Below are 16,992 nucleotides of genomic sequence, written 5' to 3' on the forward strand. Positions count from 1 at the left end.
AAAGAATGCCTACTTTGGGCAGTCTTCCACATGTGCCGCGGCTGTTGTGCAGTTGCAGGAAGAGAAACAGACACTCTTGTGGTTCTCCTCCAGTGCCCTCTGCTGACAAAGCTTAACAATGTGCTTTCTGCAAAGGAGAAATGCCTACAGGGTCCAGCCCACTACTGCAGAGCAGGTAAGAACATGGAGCTGAGAGGCAATAAATTGATAACTGCAGTGGGCTTGGGGCTGTTTTCTGATCTTTTACTTTTATAAACAGTTGCTCTAAATGTTTTTGTACACGTGTTTTGGTGCTCATAAGCATTCATTTCTGTTGGGTGCATACCCAGGAGTGGAATTGCTGAGTCAGAGTACACATGTATTTAGTTGTAGTAAATACTGCCAAAGTTTTCCAAAATCATTATGTGCTTCATTTCTTAGTCTTAAAAATTTTATTGAAAAACACTATCACCATTTCACTCCACGCTCCATTCATCACCAGATACAGGCCCGTTTTCTACCTTTGGCTATGAACAGTACTAAACCCATTAATTATACATTATTGTATTAGTTTTCTATGCTGTTTAACAAATTGCCACAAACTTGGTGGCTTAAAACAACATCCATTCATTAGCTCACAGTTCTATAAGTCAGAAGTCTGGGAGATAGTGGCTGGGTTCTCTGCTCAGAGTATCACAAAGCTGAAATCAAGATGTTGCCTGGGCTAGGCTTTTACCTGGAGGACCTGGGAATTATCTGCTTCCAAACTCATTCAGGTTGTTGGCAGACTGCAGTTCCTTGTGGTTGTAGGACTGAGGTCTCTGTTTCTTTGCTGGCTGTTGATTTCTTTGCTGGCTGTTTAGCCAGGGGTTGTTCTTACCTTCTAGAGGCCACAATGTTGTTCCCCTATCTTCAAAGCCAGCAATGCATATCAAATTCTTCTCATGCTTCAACTCTTTTGGACTCTTTTCTGCCACCAGCCAGAGAAAACTCCATGCTTTAAAAGGGTTCATGTGATTAGGCCACACCTACTGGAATCATTTCCGTATTTTAAGGTCAACTTAACCCAATGACAAGAGTGATAGCTCATCATATTTACAGGTTCCAGTTCTGAGCTTCCTCACCAATATTTGTTATTGTCAGGGTTCTTATTTGCTATTTTGAAGACTGAGAAACCCATCATATTATTTAAGATTTGTATCTTAATTATTCACAGTGGCCATGCTACGAATACCAAGCATAATGCCAGGAGCAGGTTATTAAACACAGCAGGCCAGGCCCTGCCTTTTCAGCACTGGTATTTCTCTGATTACTTCTGAGCATGTTTGTCTTTTCTGGTTTGTTGGTCCAATCAAGTTTTTTTCTGATGTGAATTACTGATTCACAGCTTTTATCCACATTTCTAATAGGTTTTTAGTCATTTTCTTATTGATTTCGAGTTAAAAAATATTTTTTGTTGGAGAACTTCTTGGTGTTGTGGGGGGAGGAGAGGACTTGGAATTGGGGCAAGGAATCCAGTGTTGTTTCAAGGGAAAAACAAAATGAAACAAAAATCCCATGTTTCCTAAAACTCAATCCCACTTTGAGAGATTTACTCTAAGGAAATAACGCCTGGGCGCCTGGCTGTCTCAGTTGCTAGAGTGCACAACTCTTAATCTCAGGGTCATTAGTTCAAGCTCCACATTGGGTATACTTAAAAAAAAACAAAAAACAAAGAGAAAACAACAACAACAACAACAAACAAACAAAAGAAAATAACCAGAGTTGCATCCAAAGTGTGTGCTCAGGAGTGTGCATCACAGTATTGGACACCATGAGGCAGAAAATGAAATATCTGGGCTTGGTAGAAATGATAGTGCTGGACAGACGGGGAATTTTCACCCACGCATTAAAAAACATGTTTTTAATAACAGGGAAATGAGGGAGTGAGAAAAGCATGACATACACAGTATCTCCACAAGAAGCTTTATCAAACACCCTTGGAGTGCCCAGGTGACTCAGTCACTTGAGCATCAGACTCTTGATTTTGGCTCAGGTCATGATTTCACAGTTCCTGAGTTCGAGCCCCAAATCAGGCTCTGTGTGGACAGTGCAGAGCCTGCTTGGGATCTGCTCTCTCCCTCTCTCTGCTCCTCCCCTGCTCACTTGCTCTCTCTCAATATAAATAAGCATTAACAAAAACACTCCTGCAAACACCTGGAATAAGCACTGCTATCAGACAGTGGAATTGGGGATCATTTTCATCATCTTTGCCCTCTTATAGATTTCAAATTTTTCTAAGTGAACACCAACTACTTTAAAATCACATGGCCTACGGGACATCTGTTTGTGGCCCCTTTTCTCAGAGACCACCCTCCTTGTCCATCCATACTTGCAAAGGAGGTCCCCTTAGTGTCCACTCAAGCTGGGACTCAAGGGCTCAAAGGACAAGGACAAGGAGGCCAGGGAGTGATGTGGGTGGCTCAGGAACAAAGTCGGGCGGGATACCAGGACTGCTGGCCCTTCTGGTGAGCACGGCCTGCTCTGTGGCTCCAGCTGCCAGGCAGGAGAAGTGCCGTTGCTGATATTATGGCCAGCAAGAAAGCAGAGATCGGGATTCTTATGTAGAAACTTCCCATTATAGAAGTGCAACTTGTTACAAATCTAAAATGTAGAGGGCCATGAGTTTTCCACCTGTCTGCAAACAAAGCAAGGCATGCTTTCCTGAGCTTTCTGGACTGTCTACGCCAAGACATCAGGCCCAGCAGCTTCGGAAGGGGTAGAAAGGGCAGTTTTTGAGCAGCCACCTGGGGCCAACAAGGTCCCAGGGGTAAGGAGAGTCCTTAACCTGTCCATCTGCATCAGGTCACAGCTGGGGACCTCGGAGCTTGGAAGTCACTCAGCTTAGGCAGTTTATTGCGGCCCAGGCCTCGCTAGGCTATTGAGGGAGCAGTGGCTTCTTTTACTTACACCCAGGTGGCTGTTTTGGGGAGACTGAACTGGGGTCAGGGGACTCTCCTGGGAACTCTGATTCACGAATGTCCTCTGTTGCCTCCACATGTCTCACACGGAGACCAAGCAGCCCAAGGAAGGCTGGAACCAGATTGCCAGGAACTGTGTCCAGGACCTGGAGGCTGCAAGGCTCCCGAGACGAGGCTGCCTTCTGGAGCCACTCATGGGGCCTCCGGCCGGTGGCTCTTCCTGTGGATGACCAGCTGGGACTTCCAGTCGAAGCTGCGGCCACAGTCGCCACAGAAGTGGCGCCGCTGGCCTGCGTGGCTCTTGCGGTGGATGACCAATTGAGACTTCCAGCTGAAGCTGCGCCCACATTCCTCACACGCATAGCTCCGGGGGCCTGGGAGTGCACGCCGGGGGTGGCGTGGTGTGCCCGGCTCCCGGGAACCTGGTGGCAGCTTCTGAGCACCCCCAACAGCCAGCACCGGGGCCCGCGTGGCCTGCCCATCCGCATGCGTCCGGTGGTGGATGACAAACACCGATTTCCAATCAAAGCCTCGGCCGCACAACTCACAGGTGTAAGGCTTCCTCCGCGGGGCGCCGGCCTCCAGCCCTGCTCCCGGTGTAGCCCTGGTGGAGACGGAGGCCCCAGATGGGCCCTCCCAGGTGACAGGCCCGGGGCCCTGGGGTGGCTGGGCCTCTGGGCAGCGGGGTGGACCCTCACAGTGACTCTCACTCTCATCTCCTGGGGAAGGAGAGTTGGCAGTCCCAGGTAGCCCAGCATCCTTGACATTCCCATCCCCTCCCACCAGGTGTGTGGGGGCAGACAAGCTCCCACTCCACCAGGCAACAGGCGGTTCAGATCGCATGGAGAAGCACTCACCCGGGTGGAGGCTTCTTTGACCCTCTGTCCCCGAGCGCAGTACCCCTGGCTCCGACTCAACCCGTGCCTCTGGCAAGGGGGCCGGTAACCCTGCTGGGGTGAGGGACAGTCAGGTAGCAGTCCTGGCATGGGGGCCGGTGAGGGGTTCTCATACATTAGGGGCAGGGGTGGGGATCCTGGCAAATGACAGGGTGCCCCTAGGTAAGGAGGGCAAACATGAGTAAAAGCTGGGAAGCGTGCACAGGAAAGGGTCGGGCAGGGAGCCCTATAGCCAAGGTGGTACACAGGCACCAAAGGAGGGGCTGTGGCTGGTCCTCACCCAGGGAGACCACCGTGCCATACTTCTCCAGCATCGCGTCCCAGTACAGTTCCTTCTGTGACCGGTCCAGTAGCCCCCACTCCTCCTGCCAGGATGCAGCCCATCACCCTTGGTGCCTGTCCACCCCGCATCCTCTTCCCTGCTCTGCAGTGCCCTACCCTACCCATGTTCCCTGGCCACAACCTTACTAGTTACCTGGGGAAGCGGCCAGGTTACCTAAGGCTCTTTGCTTCTTAAGGATGAAGCTGAGAAAGGTGTATGAAGGTTGGGAAATAAGGCAGAGAGGAGTTGTCCTTCAGCTCACTGGGGGGTGGGGTGGGGATGCTACTAGCACTTGTCCCCCTGAGAAGCCCCACGCCATATTCTAGTCAGACGCTTTGAAGCTGAGGACCCCTGGATGGGTTTTGGGGGAAGCCTAGGTGGGGACAGATGTGGCTGGCCTCACCCTCTTGCCTTGAACAGTGTGTGATGCACCGAGACCAAAAGGCCTGGGGACCCAAGAGGACCCAGCCACCTCTCACCGAGCCTCTGGTTACAAAAGTAACAGAGATCCTCCCTGGGGGAGCTGCTGAGGGCTGTCAGCATTCCTAGACGTGTCGACCTGGCTGTGGAGAGGTCGAGGGCAGGAGGACTCACGTCAGGAGGTGCAGCCAAGCATCTCAGGCTCAGGTGACGTACGTGGGACAGGTGGTGGGCTGGCTCCTGCCTGTTGCCAGAGGGTGAACTCTGGTAGTTGAAGCTGGACCCCTGTGGGCTTCACCAGGTGATGCACTCTCTGTTCCCAGGTCTGCTCTCCTTGCCTCCCCAAATCCCATCATCTGGGGCTTTGCTGGGGTGGGAAACAAGCCTGACAGACAAGCCACTGCAGCTCCAGGGACAAGAAGGTGGCAGCCACTGCTGGAATGCTACCGGAAGTCAAGAGGCTCTGGAGGGAGTGGCCTTCCCACCCAGTTGTTTCCCACTGTACCATCAGGCTGTGGAGGGCCTGGAGGGACTTTTTAGCCTTGAAGCACATCTCAACTAGCTCTTCCCTTGGGGACGGTCCCCAATGGAATGGCTTAGGAGCAAAGTTGCTAGGAGAGGACAGGACCCCTGCTGTCCGCACTCAGGAACCAAGCGTTCCAGGTAGCAGGGGCCTCAGTGGAGTTTCTGTGCCCAGCTGGCCACAGCCCAGGGCTGGTTGGCCTTTTAGAGAAGCCCCAGGAAAGAAGTGGCTGCAGGTTATTTCCTAGGTATCTCCATTCTGATCTCAGGTGTGCAGGGGAGGCCAGACTGCTGTGTGAAGCTCAGGCTTTCCTGCCAGGGTTCGTCATCTTGACCCCTCACCACCTGCATATGAGGGTTCAAATCTCCAGGGGCCAGCTTAAGACTGCTGGAAACATCAAAATCACCATTTCCCTGTAAGTGAGGGAGCCAACCCCTACGAATTTCAGTCACTCAACCAGATTCCATGGCCCGAGGTTCAAATCCTTCCCAATTTTAGAGACCACCGGCCTGTCCCTGTCTCCCAGGACCCACAGGAGGGACCCTGACAGCAACTCCACTTCTGGGCAGCAAAGAGCACAAAAGCTGCTGGCCAAGAAGCCTGAAAAACTGACAGAATAGAGTGTCCACCAAGGACATGCTCCTCCCACTGGGGGCCTGTACCTCCCACCTGGGGCTGCTCACCTGAATCCTGGGTGGGTGGAAGGAGGTGGCGGCTGGTTCCCGGTGTCCTGGGTACCCCTCGCGGGACTGGGATGGATGTGGGGGGCTGGAAGGTGCTAGGAAATGAGGCAGGCGAGGATCATCAGGTGGGCCAGGGCAGGTGAGCTGGTGTTGGTGCTGCAGCTTTGGCCTTCCTCTGCCAGCAGGCAGGAGGCTACTCTGTGTGTCAGTGCCAGCCAGTCCTTTCCTCCTGCTTCCTGGGGACCCATCTCTGAAGTCTGCAGTCCCTCCTGAGTCCCATCGAGGACATTCACATTCCCCCTAGGAAACCCCCAGCCCCAGCACAACCCCTCCTAGAATCCCCTACCCTAGCTAGCGATGTCCACATATCGTCCAGGAATCCCCTGGACCTCATGTGGCTCCCACTCTCACCCATCTCCTGCCCATCAGCATCAGGCTCCTCCTTCACACTGCAGCTGAGCTGGGGAGACCCCTCCATCTGGGTGTCCTGTGGCTCCTCCCCAGAGGTTGCCCTGAGAAGTTCCACTGTCCCTGAAGGCTGGGGTCTCCCCAAGGACTCCTCTATCTTCTGTGCCGCTGGGAGCACCACTTGCTTCAGGACATGGGCTGTGATCTGAGGGGGAGAGGCAAGTCACAGAGGCTCTAGTCTTGCTCTGTCCCTCCAAGAAGTCAATGCTGGCCACACTCACCCAGCCCAGCAGCTGCCCAGGGTTATGCTGTAGGCCCTCGACCAGGGCTACAGCCTCCTCAGGGCTGCCTGGCCGCTGGCCCCGCACCCAGGCCTGGATCTCAGGGGGCAGCGTGCCCAGGAACTGCTCCAGCACCAGCAGCTCCAGCATCTGCTCCTTGGAGCATGCCTCCGGCCGCAGCCACTGGCGGCACAGTTCTCGCAGCCGCGCCAGGGCCTCTCGGGGACCTGCCACCTCCTGGTAGCAGAATCCCCGGAAACGCAGGCGTGCTGCCTCGGGCTCCTCCAGAGTGGCCACAGGGTCCACAGAGGGCAGGCGTGGGGGGCCCAGTGGGGATGGCATTGTTGTACTGGGTGTCTTCTTGTAGCCAACAAAAGAGACCTGCAGGAAAGGAGGGGTCAGGGTGGGGGCCAAGAGGCCATGGCTAGGGTAAGGCAGACAGGCCCAGCCCAGGGGGCTGGTTCAGAGAGGACTCTTGCCACAGGGAAGCATGAGGCTAGGAAAACTTCAGGGAGGGAAGGGTCACGGGAGCTGGCTGCTGAAAGGAACTGAATGCAGAAGAAAGCCTTGTGGATGAATGCTTGGAGGCAAGTTGTCCAATGGCATTTCCAGGAAACTGCAGGAGATGATGGTTAAGAGGTAGATAAGTGAAAGATCATCACAGGCTTCCAGGGTCTGACTCAGGAGCCAGGGAAAGTGAGCAGCACAGGAGGAAGGGGAGTGGTCAGTCAGGCAGGAGGCCAAGGGACAAGCAGCCAGGGAGGGTCCTGGTAGGGCCTTAATCCCTGGTGAGCAGGAGAAATGAAGGTGGGAAGAGCCATGCTAGGTTATGGTGGAATGTATGTCCCCACGATCTCCAGGACATCAGGACATGTTGACTTAAGTGGCACGTCTGCGCCATGGATCGAGGCGGGGGGTGGACTCTGAAACACCGTGCTCGCTAACCACAGAGAAATGTGAATGACTCACGCCGCCTGCACTAAGCACGTGAAAAGCAAAACAAAACAAAACCACGAGTTGCAGTTGCGTGGAGTCGTGAGCGGACACCGTGTCCCGGCCCTCAAGAGGTTCTAAATGAAACACGCCCACCTGGGCGGCCTGTCAGACCAGCTACACCAAGGCCTGACCCCCCGGAATCTATCTTCCAAAAAGGATAGGAGAGAAGACGTTCTGCCCAAGGACGGGGAACCTGTTGTGGGCGGAAAGGCCTAGGCCTAGGCTCGGAGGTGGGGCGCGACGGGCAGGTCGGGAGGTAGGCGGGCACTCTGGAGTGCAGACAGCATCTAGCGGCCGGGTCCCCAGGGGGTGGAAAAAGCCGCGCCCAATCCGGCCAGGCCCGCGCTCACCTCAACCGTTGTGTCCTGGCCGGGAGGCCACTTCCGGTAAGAGCCCCCGCCACTCCCGCCCCGCCGCGCGTCGCCATGGCGACTTCGCCCTGGCCAATCACATGCCTGCTCGGCAAGTACGGCCCCCCCCCCCCGCCCCCTTCGGACTACGTTTCCCGTGAGACCCAGCAAGCAAGGACGGGCGCGGCCTCCGCCAGCGGATGCTCATTTCCAAAGGCCTCTCAGAACTGAGAGCTGTTCCTCTTAGAGGAATCTGAAGAATCGCAGAGTTTGGGGGCTCCCTCCCGTCACTAGCTACCTCTTCCTTTGCATCCGAGCCCTAGACTCACCAACAGCCGTGATGGAGGGTACGTTAGGATCCTGCGCATGTGCACAGCGGACCCGGCTCCTATTGGCAAGTGAGGTGGGGGGGGAGGAGCGTGACCTTATGGCCATTCAGAGCTAGCACCCCACCTCCGCCCCTCCCCAGCCCCCTCTTGTGGCTTAGTTCTTGTCGCGGAGCTATCCTCTTGGTAACCGCTAGAGGACACCAGCCCGCCTCCATCTGTTTCCAAGGCAACGGCCAGAGCGTCACCCTGTCCTCCTGGGAGGCCGGAAGTGATGGCCTGGGTAGTATGGTTTGGCAGAGACTCGCCTCCCGGCGGTCCCTGAAGGAAGCCGACTCCGACCCATTAAGACAGCCTGATCTGTCGACCTCTGCCAACTCTCGAGCATGACTCCAGTGAGTCCCCTGATGGGGTCCTCCATTCGACCTCTGCTGGGGACATGCGGGAACAAGGAACAGGGAACACTCATTTACACATCAAGAAGCTGTCCCATGATTTATACACCCTCAGAGTCTCAGACGTGTCTTCAGATGCCAGTACTGCAAAGTGAGGGATGATTTCTATCCAGTTATGGGACGCTAACTTTTTACTTTGGGTACCAAAGCTAGTAAGAATGATCTTTAGTTTAAATCTCAGTAGGCAAAGTTAGTTTGTTAAAATCACTGTGGAAAGGGGTGTTTTGCTTCCAGGAATCAAGTAGTTGAACAGTGACTTATTCAATCCTAATTTGCATATGCGTGTTTTGATTTCTTGTGATACCTAGTAATCCCTGGCTACAAGCACTCAATAAACAGCATTGGTCTTACACACCAATTGGAAGCTCTGACCATGTGCATGGCTGGGACTTGTCAACTCTTCTAAGTAATGTCATCAGACTGGGCTGTTTTGTGGGGACTTAGATCGTTTCTCTGTGTGGATTCCCCAGAAACGACTCTTCCACCAACCACTCTATGGGGAAGAACTGGTGTTCTAACAGCTTCAGTAGTTCTCTTTCTAGCCCTGTTTTAGGACTCCTCTCCCAGGGGGCTGCTGGTTTTCAAGCCTTCTGGAGTTCTGCAGTATAGGCCTTAGGGGACCTCTGTCCATTTCCCCCAGTACCAAATCAGTATTTAGCTTTCTCTAAATCAGAGATAGATCCCACATCCACTTCTAGTTTCAGAATGCCATTGCTGTTGACCTCTTTCACCATCCTTATACTTGTGGGTTTATGTTCTTAAACACTCTCATCTCTGTACCTTCGGTGGGTTTCTGAACCAAGTGAAATGTATGTGTTCAATTCATCATCTTGACCCAGAGAGCTCAAGGACACTTTTACACTCAGCCTGTTTGGGATAAAGAGCAGAAGGATTAGCCTGACAGGCCAAGGTCCAACATGACCACAGATGTTTGGGGGAGATAAATGTAAAGGCCAAATCAAGGGGGAAAGCAGGTAATCATGGTTGCTGCTCCTTAAGGACCTGGGTGGAGGGCACTGACCAGACCTCAGTACTAGGAGGGGTGGATTTGAGGAGGGTGGAGGAAGTGAGGGATAGCAGGGGCCAAACGCACAGGTGAAAATAATGGTTAAGTGGGGAGGAGACCGGTGAGGAAATGGGATAGGGCATCAGGCACAGCTCAAGGGGTCAGAACTCCAGGAGCTTCAGTCCAAGATGCAGAAAAGGTTGGATAACACTTGCTGAGTACCCACTAGATGTTTGACAGATGCCCTTGCTCCTGAATACCATGGGCTCCTGAGAAGAGCTATCAGAGTGGGGGTTGTCTGCATTGCACATCTGGGCAAACCGAGGCTGTGACCTAGGGACCCTCATGGAAGCCACTCTGGGGGAAAGATGGGGGTGACGCAAAAGTGTGTACCAAAGCAGAGGAGAGAGAATGAGTCCAGGAGGGGTGGACAGTGGTTCAGGGGCCTGTAGGATACCACGAGGCCTGGCACAGAGGACCTGGACCCAAGGATCTTTGGGAGTGGGTCCAGCAGGACTCCTCTCCTTGCAAGAAGTGAGATTCCAAAAGCAAATGACAGGTCTGGCCCTGATGGCAGGGTGCGAGAATGGGAGGGTGAAAGGTCTGTGTGCATTGTACATGGCACATGGCTGCCAATCTTGGAGGTGGAGGGACTAGAGACCCACCAGGCTGGAGTCAATCTTTCTGGCCACCACTGGTGAACCCTGCCTCAGATTCCCCAACCAGATTCACAAAGACTCATATCAGATAGAATTCCTGCTTGGGGCAGCCCCATGCTATCTACCCTCCTGGCTGGTGCACACCCATTCTGGCTGCCAAGGGGCACAGGTATTCCAGCCCCTCAGTGGATCTCAGACAGGCTACATATGTAGCCTTTGGTCTCTCAAAGATGTGGAACAAAGCCAACCCTGCAGCTCAATGACAACACACAGAAGGCATGACTACAATGTCCTAGGATGAAACAGGCATCAGACTGTTACACCTCACATGTTTGACAAAGAAATTTTTATCAGGAAGCCTCTCTAGACTGTGTTGTTAAAGCTGTCTGAACCATGACCTGGAGGCTGGGAGGAGAGACTGAGGTTGTGGATTTCCACAGTGCTGTGCAGGGATTTACACAATGTACATCCACTCCAACTTATAATTTTTGGTCTTTTCTTTTTTGTTCCCAAGAAAAGAGACCACTAACATCCCTAGGGGTGAGGCCTGAGGTCAAGACAGGGCCTGCTCTGCTGAGGGCCACAGGGAGAAACCTGGGCCCCAGTCCACCACGTGTCCCAGCCACGTGGAGGTGTCCCATGATGGGAGGGCATCACACACACGTGGCCTTAGGTAACAGCAAATCCTCTTTCCAACTGAGGGAAGAGAACAGGTGGGCACCTGCCCACTGACCCTGCAGAAACAAGTAGTCCCATCTGGTCTCCTCCAACCTGTTACCGTGGTCACCTCTCACCAGGGCAGTGGGGATATAGACACCCCTGTAATGGTGACTTTGGTAACAACAGGGCATGGCCAGGGCTGAGGCTTGGGTGAAACCTGAATGAACACATTGATGTTTGTCTCCCTCCTCCCACCCCAGGGACCTCCACCTCTACTTCCTCCACGTCCTGTGGGACTGCCATGTGCAGGAAGCCAGGCCTGGCATCGCCCAGCCTTCACACTGGCAGACTAGAGCACGAGTGCCAGAGCATGGGGGCAGAGAGATGAGCTGGGCCTGTGACCTGGATTTAAGTCCTGGGCTCTGCTCTGTGCAGCAGCACACTCCCACTCTCTGCCTCAGTTTCCTCAACTGGGAAGTGGGGATACCAGCCATAGTAGCCATCTCACAGGACTGGCAGTTGGCACACGTTGGCCCTTATCGAGATCCTGCTTGTCACGGTGCTGCAAATACCCTCTGTAGCCTGACTCTCTCTCCCTCTCTCTCCCTTTCTTTCCCCCAGAGGTGGAAACTCAGGCTCAGAGCCCAAGGCCAACACCAGACCCCAACCTGACTTCCCAGAAGCCTCTGATGAACTGAGGTCTTGAGAGAATATCCTGAGGGTCAGCCTGTTGGCCAGTACGTGCGCGGGCGGCAGAAATTTCTAGGACTGCCTCCCCAACATTCCAGCATTCCCCTCCTCACCTGAGTGCTCACAGTCATAACAGGCATGAGGCGGCACTCTGATTGCCCAGTCTCTGCCCACCAGAGTCCCAGCCTGCACGTCCATCCCCCTGATCTTTCTGTAGTCAGATCTCTTAGAGTTGGAGTGAGCTGGTGCTGAGATGGCAAATATCGTCACCGTGTGCAGACGGCACCACAGGGCACGCACAGGGCTTCTCCAGAATGTGCAGGGAACAAGGGCATTTTCCCACAGCCTGGGGGAGGCTGGAGCTGTGAGCTCAGGCGTCGGCAGGCTTCGCAACTGCCGGTGGGCCTGAGGTGGGAGTGGGCCCAGCTACTCTGCCCAGCGTGCCCTCTGATGGTGCCCCTGAAGAAGGCCTGGCCTGGGGGCACAGGCCCACCCCACGCCGCGGTCGCCGCACGGGCTTCTCTCCCGTGTGGATCCTCTGGTGGTGGAAGAGGGCCGGGCGCTCGCGGAAGGCACGGCCGCAGTGTGCGCACACAAAGGGCTTCTCGCCCGTGTGGATGCGTCGGTGGCTGAGCAACACTGCGCCCTTGGCGAAAGCCTTGCCACAGTCCCCGCAGCGGAAGGGCCGCTCCCCAGTGTGCAGCAGCTGGTGCTGCGTGAGGTTAGAGCTGTGGCTGAAGGCGCGGCCACACTGTGTGCAGGCGAAGGGCTTCTCACCCGTGTGCACGCGCTGGTGCTTGAAGAGGGACGAACCCTGGCTGAAGGCGGCACCACAAAGGGCACAGGTGTAAGGCTTCTCACCCGTGTGCGTGCGCTCGTGCTGGATCAGGTGCGAGTTGCGGCAGAAACGGCGGCCACACTGAGCACATGCGTAGGGCCGCCCGCCTGCGTGGATCTTGCGGTGCTGGCTGAGGTTGGAGCCGTGGCTGAAGGCCTTGCCGCACTCGCTGCAGCGGAAGGACTTCTCAGCGGTGTGTATGCGCTGGTGCCGCACCAGCGAGGAGCTATGCCTGAAGGCCTTGCCGCAGGCCGGGCACGCATAGGGTGTCTCACCGCTGTGGATGCGCTGGTGCTGCGTCAGGTGTGATGTCTGGCTGAAGGCCTTGCCACACTGAGAGCACTCGTATGGCCGCTCTCCAGTGTGGGTGCGCAGGTGCTTGAGCAGGTCAGAGCTCTTCAGAAACACTTTGGTGCACGCCCTGCATTCGAAGGGCTTCTCCCCGGACAGGAAGCTGGGGCCTGTGTGGAGGGCCTTGCCCAGCTGATCCCAGGTGGGGGGCTCTTGGCTAGCAGGGAGTCCATGAGGCTTGAGGCTAGTTCCACCCTTTTCTCTTTCCCCAGAGGTGAGACCAGCCTCAAATTCTGGAATTTTGGGGCAGCCTCTTCCAGGGCCATCCTGCCCAAATGGCTTCTGGCCCCCATATGGCCTCGGCTGCTTGTCTGGCATGGGGCGGTTCATGAGGGATTTCTCCCTAGGCGGGCTGTCCTCAGGAGTCCTCAGTGGAGAGGTTAACCGCAGACTGACATTGGCTTCCCCGCTGCCAGGACCCAGCAGGAGCCTTTCCCAATAGATTACCGACACGCCTGTGGACTTTTTCTCCTGAGAGAGGGAGGTGCCCTGCCAACCCACTGAGCTTTTCCCACGTTCGCAGGTGCCTGTGAAGGTAGGTGCTGGAAGGGAGCCATTCTGGAAGGTCACTGGCAAAGCTGCTTCAGGAACAACCTTGTCATATGCCAGATGACAGGGACCTGAAGGCATAGAAATGGTATATCCTGGGTCATCCTGGCCAAGAGGGGGTGATCAGGATGGGCCTAGTGGGTAGGCCTTCGCTGGAGGCTACCGAATCCTATAGGCTTTACTCACAAACCCCATTTCCCCAATGCCTCTTCCCTAGTGTGGTGAACTCTATGAGGGCAGGAGCAGGAGAGACCTGCTAGATAGAGGCTGTGCCCCAGTGTCTGGAATGGGGTACCCTGGGAGCTCCCCCTTTAATGGCAAGCCAAGGCCAGAGCCACCAGGAGAGGCTGATGGTAGGAAAACAGGAGGGAGTCAGGTCGGAAGCAGGAGATGAAAGTGTCCAGGAAAGCAGGGACCGGGGGACAGAAGCCTGGCCATTGGTTAGCCCCAAGCTCACACCCTCTGAGCCCCCACTCACCAGGGCTGGGCTTTCTCTGAGCATTCCTGGCTGGTGTCACAACTGTCCCACTGAGAACCCAGGGCTCCTCGCCACGCTCAAGCTGCAGGACCACCCGGGGTCGTGAGGCAGAGAGTCCTGTGAGAAAACACAAGCAAGTGAGGGGCCAGGCCCAGCTCAGGACAACCTACTGCCCAAGAGATGGCAGGGGTGAGGGGCTTTGTGGGACATAGATGGTGTCATCTGATGCCTCACTGCAGGGCAGGACTCACAGGAAAAGTTCAATGGTCCCTGTGAGGAGAACTGTGTTGGCAGCACCAGATGAAAGGGGCCGAGCCTAGACACAGGCGCCACAGTGGCACAGGGACACTCAGCCAAATGGTGTGAAGCTGCTCACAGGCCAACAGGAGAGAAGGGGTTAGTGCTGGCAACGACTGAGCTTCCCACGGAAAACCCAGGGCCTTACCCAGCGAGGACACAAGCGCGAAGTTCTCTAACATCACGTGGCAGTACAAGGCCCTCTGGGCTGCGTCCAGGAGCTCCCACTCCTCCTGGGAGAAGTACACGGCCACATCCTCAAAGGCCATCAGGCCCTACAAGAGTGGGCAGGGGAAGGCAGACACAATCTAAGCTCTGGCTGTGGGACCCAGGACCCGCCTCCCTGTCCCAATGGCTACCCCAACTAGTGTCCCTCAGATGCTTACCTTCCCCCCGGCCCCACCCCAGGGCTCTGCAACTCTGCAGACGAAACTTCCCTCCCCTCCCCTCCCCTCCCCCCTACCTGTCTAGGGCATACAGGTCTTCTCAGACTCCCTACTAGCCACTCTATACAAGGCAGCCAGAGCGAGCCCGTGGCCTTCAGATGGCTGCCACTCCAAAGGCAGGCCCAGGTGTCCACTCGTGCTCCAGTCTTTGCACAAGTTGACCCTCTCCAGACGTGCCACGCCCTTACCTGTTCTTGTCATTAGCAATTGTACAAGTCCTAGCTGTGGACCCAAGAGACATGCCCATCCCCGTAAGGATGCCCGCCTCTGCTGAACCTGCCTGACATTCCAAGGCTGCTCCTTCAGCCTCAAGGACCGGCTAATCCCCTCCAGTCACTATAGGACTGGCCCCAAGAGTCTGGTCGCCACACAGGAAGCCAGTTCCCCTCTCCCTCTATAGCCACGTGCTCCTCGCCCCGCATTTCCTTGGCCAAAACCCTCCCTTCAGCCACTTGCCAGACCTCCCCTGAGAGCCCCAGGGGCCACCAGCCTCTTTGCATCTCCCTGGAGCACTACCCATCCCTGGCTGAATCTACCCTATTCCCTCCTCCTAAGTCTGATTCCCAGGCCCTGCCTTGGTTCCGAATACCAGGACTCTGTCCTTGGACACCTGCAATTCCAGGTCCACATGATACCTCCACTCTGGGACATCACAGACTCCCTGATTTTACTCTGAAACCTCTTTTCCCTTCAAATTCCTGTTTCTGTCTACAGCAACTCCATTCTCCTGGGTGCTCAGGCTTAAACACTTGGGACTGTGCTCCACTCGGGGCACTCGCTCACACGCCGCACCTGAGACATCAGATCGTTCCAGAATCCAGCCACTTTCCCATCTCCACTGGCCCCGTGTGCAGCGGGTGCCGTCTTCGGCCACCTGGACTGTGGTGCTGCCTGCTCCCTGCACACAGCCACCCCCTCTGCGTCATTTCTCCGCCAAGCAAACGGTGGGTTACTTTAAAGTCTCTAACTTAAAGCACATCCAGGCTCTGTTAGAATCATCCCATGGCCCCCGATGCAACTCAAGCCTGCCATTTCTCTCCCGTGCTCACGTCAGGAAGCTCAGCTCCGGAACCACCTAGGCTCAGTCTCCCCTCCCAGCTTTTGCACGTGCGGGACCCTCTGCTTGGAACTTCCTTCTACACCTCACTCCCTTGGCTGCCAGAAGTGGGGATCTCACACGTGCACGCTCCACTGGCCTGAACGCCGGGGCCTAGGACGAACCGACAGGGGAGACAAAACGTGCAGGTAAAGTCTCTCCCTGCGTCGAGGATCGGGTCCTTCGAGGAGGGATCCGGGCGGATGGGAGCCTTACGCTTCCTCTACTCACCTGGGCCCGGTCTGTCAGCGCCGCGGTCGCCATCAGAACCTGTACTTGGGGACTCGCCGGCTCCTGGTCTCAGCCTCCCGGGCCGTCTAAGGCAGGGTCGCTCAGGGCGCCGCCTCCCCCGCCGTCCCGGGGTCGGACAGCACGTGACTCGGGGCGCCGCCCCACAGCCCCGCGGAGCGGCCCAGGCTCCTCACGGAGAAGCCTAGGCTCGGGGCGCGACCGTCGCCCGCAATCAGGGCGTGCGCGAGACGGTCCACCGCTCGGGTCTTCCTCCCAGCCCTCGCCTCGGGTCTCCAAACCTTCTAAGAAACCGGCCTGGGGGCTCGCGGCGCTCCAGTTCACCAATACCGGTGCGGCCCAACGCCCGGTAGCAAAGTGACAGTCCGGGACGCCGGAAGTCCAGCCCCCGAAAGTCCTCATAGGCCCAGTGCACGCTGCGGACGCACGCGCGGCGGCTTCTGGGAAGCGCAGTTCCCGTCCCGCGTGGGCGGAGCCCGGCTTGATCTCCGCGGCAACGTCTAGGCATCCCCGCGCGGCGCGCTGGGAAATGGAGTCCCGCAGGCGCTCCCCAGCTTCCGTGGATCCCGGGGAGTGAAGTGTGCGATCGCCCGGCTCGGCGTCCTGCGCTCGGGGTCCTGGGCTCTAGACGCTCGCCCACGCGGCGGACTAGACGTAACGCGGGACGCGCAGAAGCGGAAATTGCTGAGGTCCCAGGAGGCGACCCCGGCACCGGGCTTTAAAGACAAAGCGTGAAGGGGGGGAGCGGGGGGAGAAGACAAAGCCTGATAGGGGCCCCTGGGTGGCTCAGTTGGTTGAGCAGCCGACTTCGGCTCAAGTCATGATACCGGGGTTTGTGAGTTTGGTCCGTCGTCCGGCTCCTTGCTGACAGCTCAGACCCTGGAGTCGGCTTCAGATTCTGAATCTCCCTCTCTCTCTGCCCTCCCCTGCTCGTTCTCTCCCTCTCAAAATATATAAACATATATATTCTTAAAATATATATATCCCTCTCAAAAATAAATAAACATTAAAAAAATGTTTTTAATGAATAAATAAATAAACAAATAAATAAAAGGACATAGCCTGATGAGAGGG

General features: G+C 55.9%; 2 protein-coding genes across 6 annotated transcripts in view; both read right to left on the reverse strand.

Moving 5' to 3' along the window:
* The window catches only part of LOC124522782 (zinc finger protein 324A-like), a 31,912-nt gene extending 15,189 nt beyond the window's left edge, over positions 1–16,723 (reverse strand). Inside the window, exons 1-4 of one of the 2 annotated variants that reach the window (XR_006964841.1) lie at positions 15,901–16,723; positions 14,276–14,402; positions 13,831–13,947; positions 11,593–13,423 (exon numbers count right to left, since the gene is read on the reverse strand). Coding sequence is in view for 1 of the 2 variants with exons in the window: in XM_047094403.1 (XP_046950359.1) it covers positions 11,985–13,423; positions 13,831–13,947; positions 14,276–14,402; positions 15,901–15,933 (1,716 nt within the window). In the remaining variant the exon portion in view is untranslated. Of the gene's footprint in view, positions 1–10,593; positions 13,424–13,830; positions 13,948–14,275; positions 14,403–15,900 lie in introns of those variants that run through there. The other variant, XM_047094403.1, reaches the window with a different exon arrangement.
* Positions 2,212–8,775, reverse strand: ZNF446 (zinc finger protein 446). 4 transcript variants are annotated; one of them, XM_047094414.1, is made up of 7 exons: positions 8,148–8,775; positions 6,473–6,853; positions 6,195–6,396; positions 5,784–5,878; positions 4,116–4,200; positions 3,797–3,889; positions 2,212–3,658 (listed from the first exon to the last, which is right to left on the reverse strand). In XM_047094414.1, exons 1-7 carry the CDS (start codon positions 8,184–8,186, stop codon positions 3,132–3,134), a joined length of 1,422 nt encoding a protein of 473 aa, XP_046950370.1. In that variant the 5' UTR covers positions 8,187–8,775; the 3' UTR covers positions 2,212–3,131. The 4 variants fall into 4 exon arrangements, with proteins under 4 accessions (XP_046950370.1, XP_046950368.1, XP_046950366.1 ...); XM_047094412.1 differs by having other exon boundaries at positions 2,212–3,886; XM_047094410.1 differs by having other exon boundaries at positions 2,212–3,889.
* Positions 16,724–16,992: the final 269 nt, after the last annotated feature.

Source organism: Lynx rufus, unplaced genomic scaffold, assembly GCF_022079265.1.
Source record: "Lynx rufus isolate CCGP_SWC_20201006 ecotype Redwood Valley unplaced genomic scaffold, mLynRuf1.p SCAF_39, whole genome shotgun sequence".
In the NCBI taxonomy this organism is placed as follows: Eukaryota; Metazoa; Chordata; class Mammalia; order Carnivora; family Felidae; genus Lynx; species Lynx rufus.

Bases quoted from the DNA above. Each gene is read 5' to 3' on its own strand.
- ZNF446 (XM_047094410.1), bottom strand. From the start codon at position 8,186: ATGCGCAGGATCCTAACGTACCCTCCATCACGGCTGTTG. The intron at 5,879-6,194 runs GTGAGAGTGGGA...CTCATTTCCTAG, and splicing joins TGCTGATGGGCAGGAGATGG to CACCTTCCAGCCCCCCACAT. The intron at 3,890-4,115 runs GTGAGGACCAGC...CCCTCACCCCAG, and splicing joins TGGCACGGTGGTCTCCCTGG to CAGGGTTACCGGCCCCCTTG.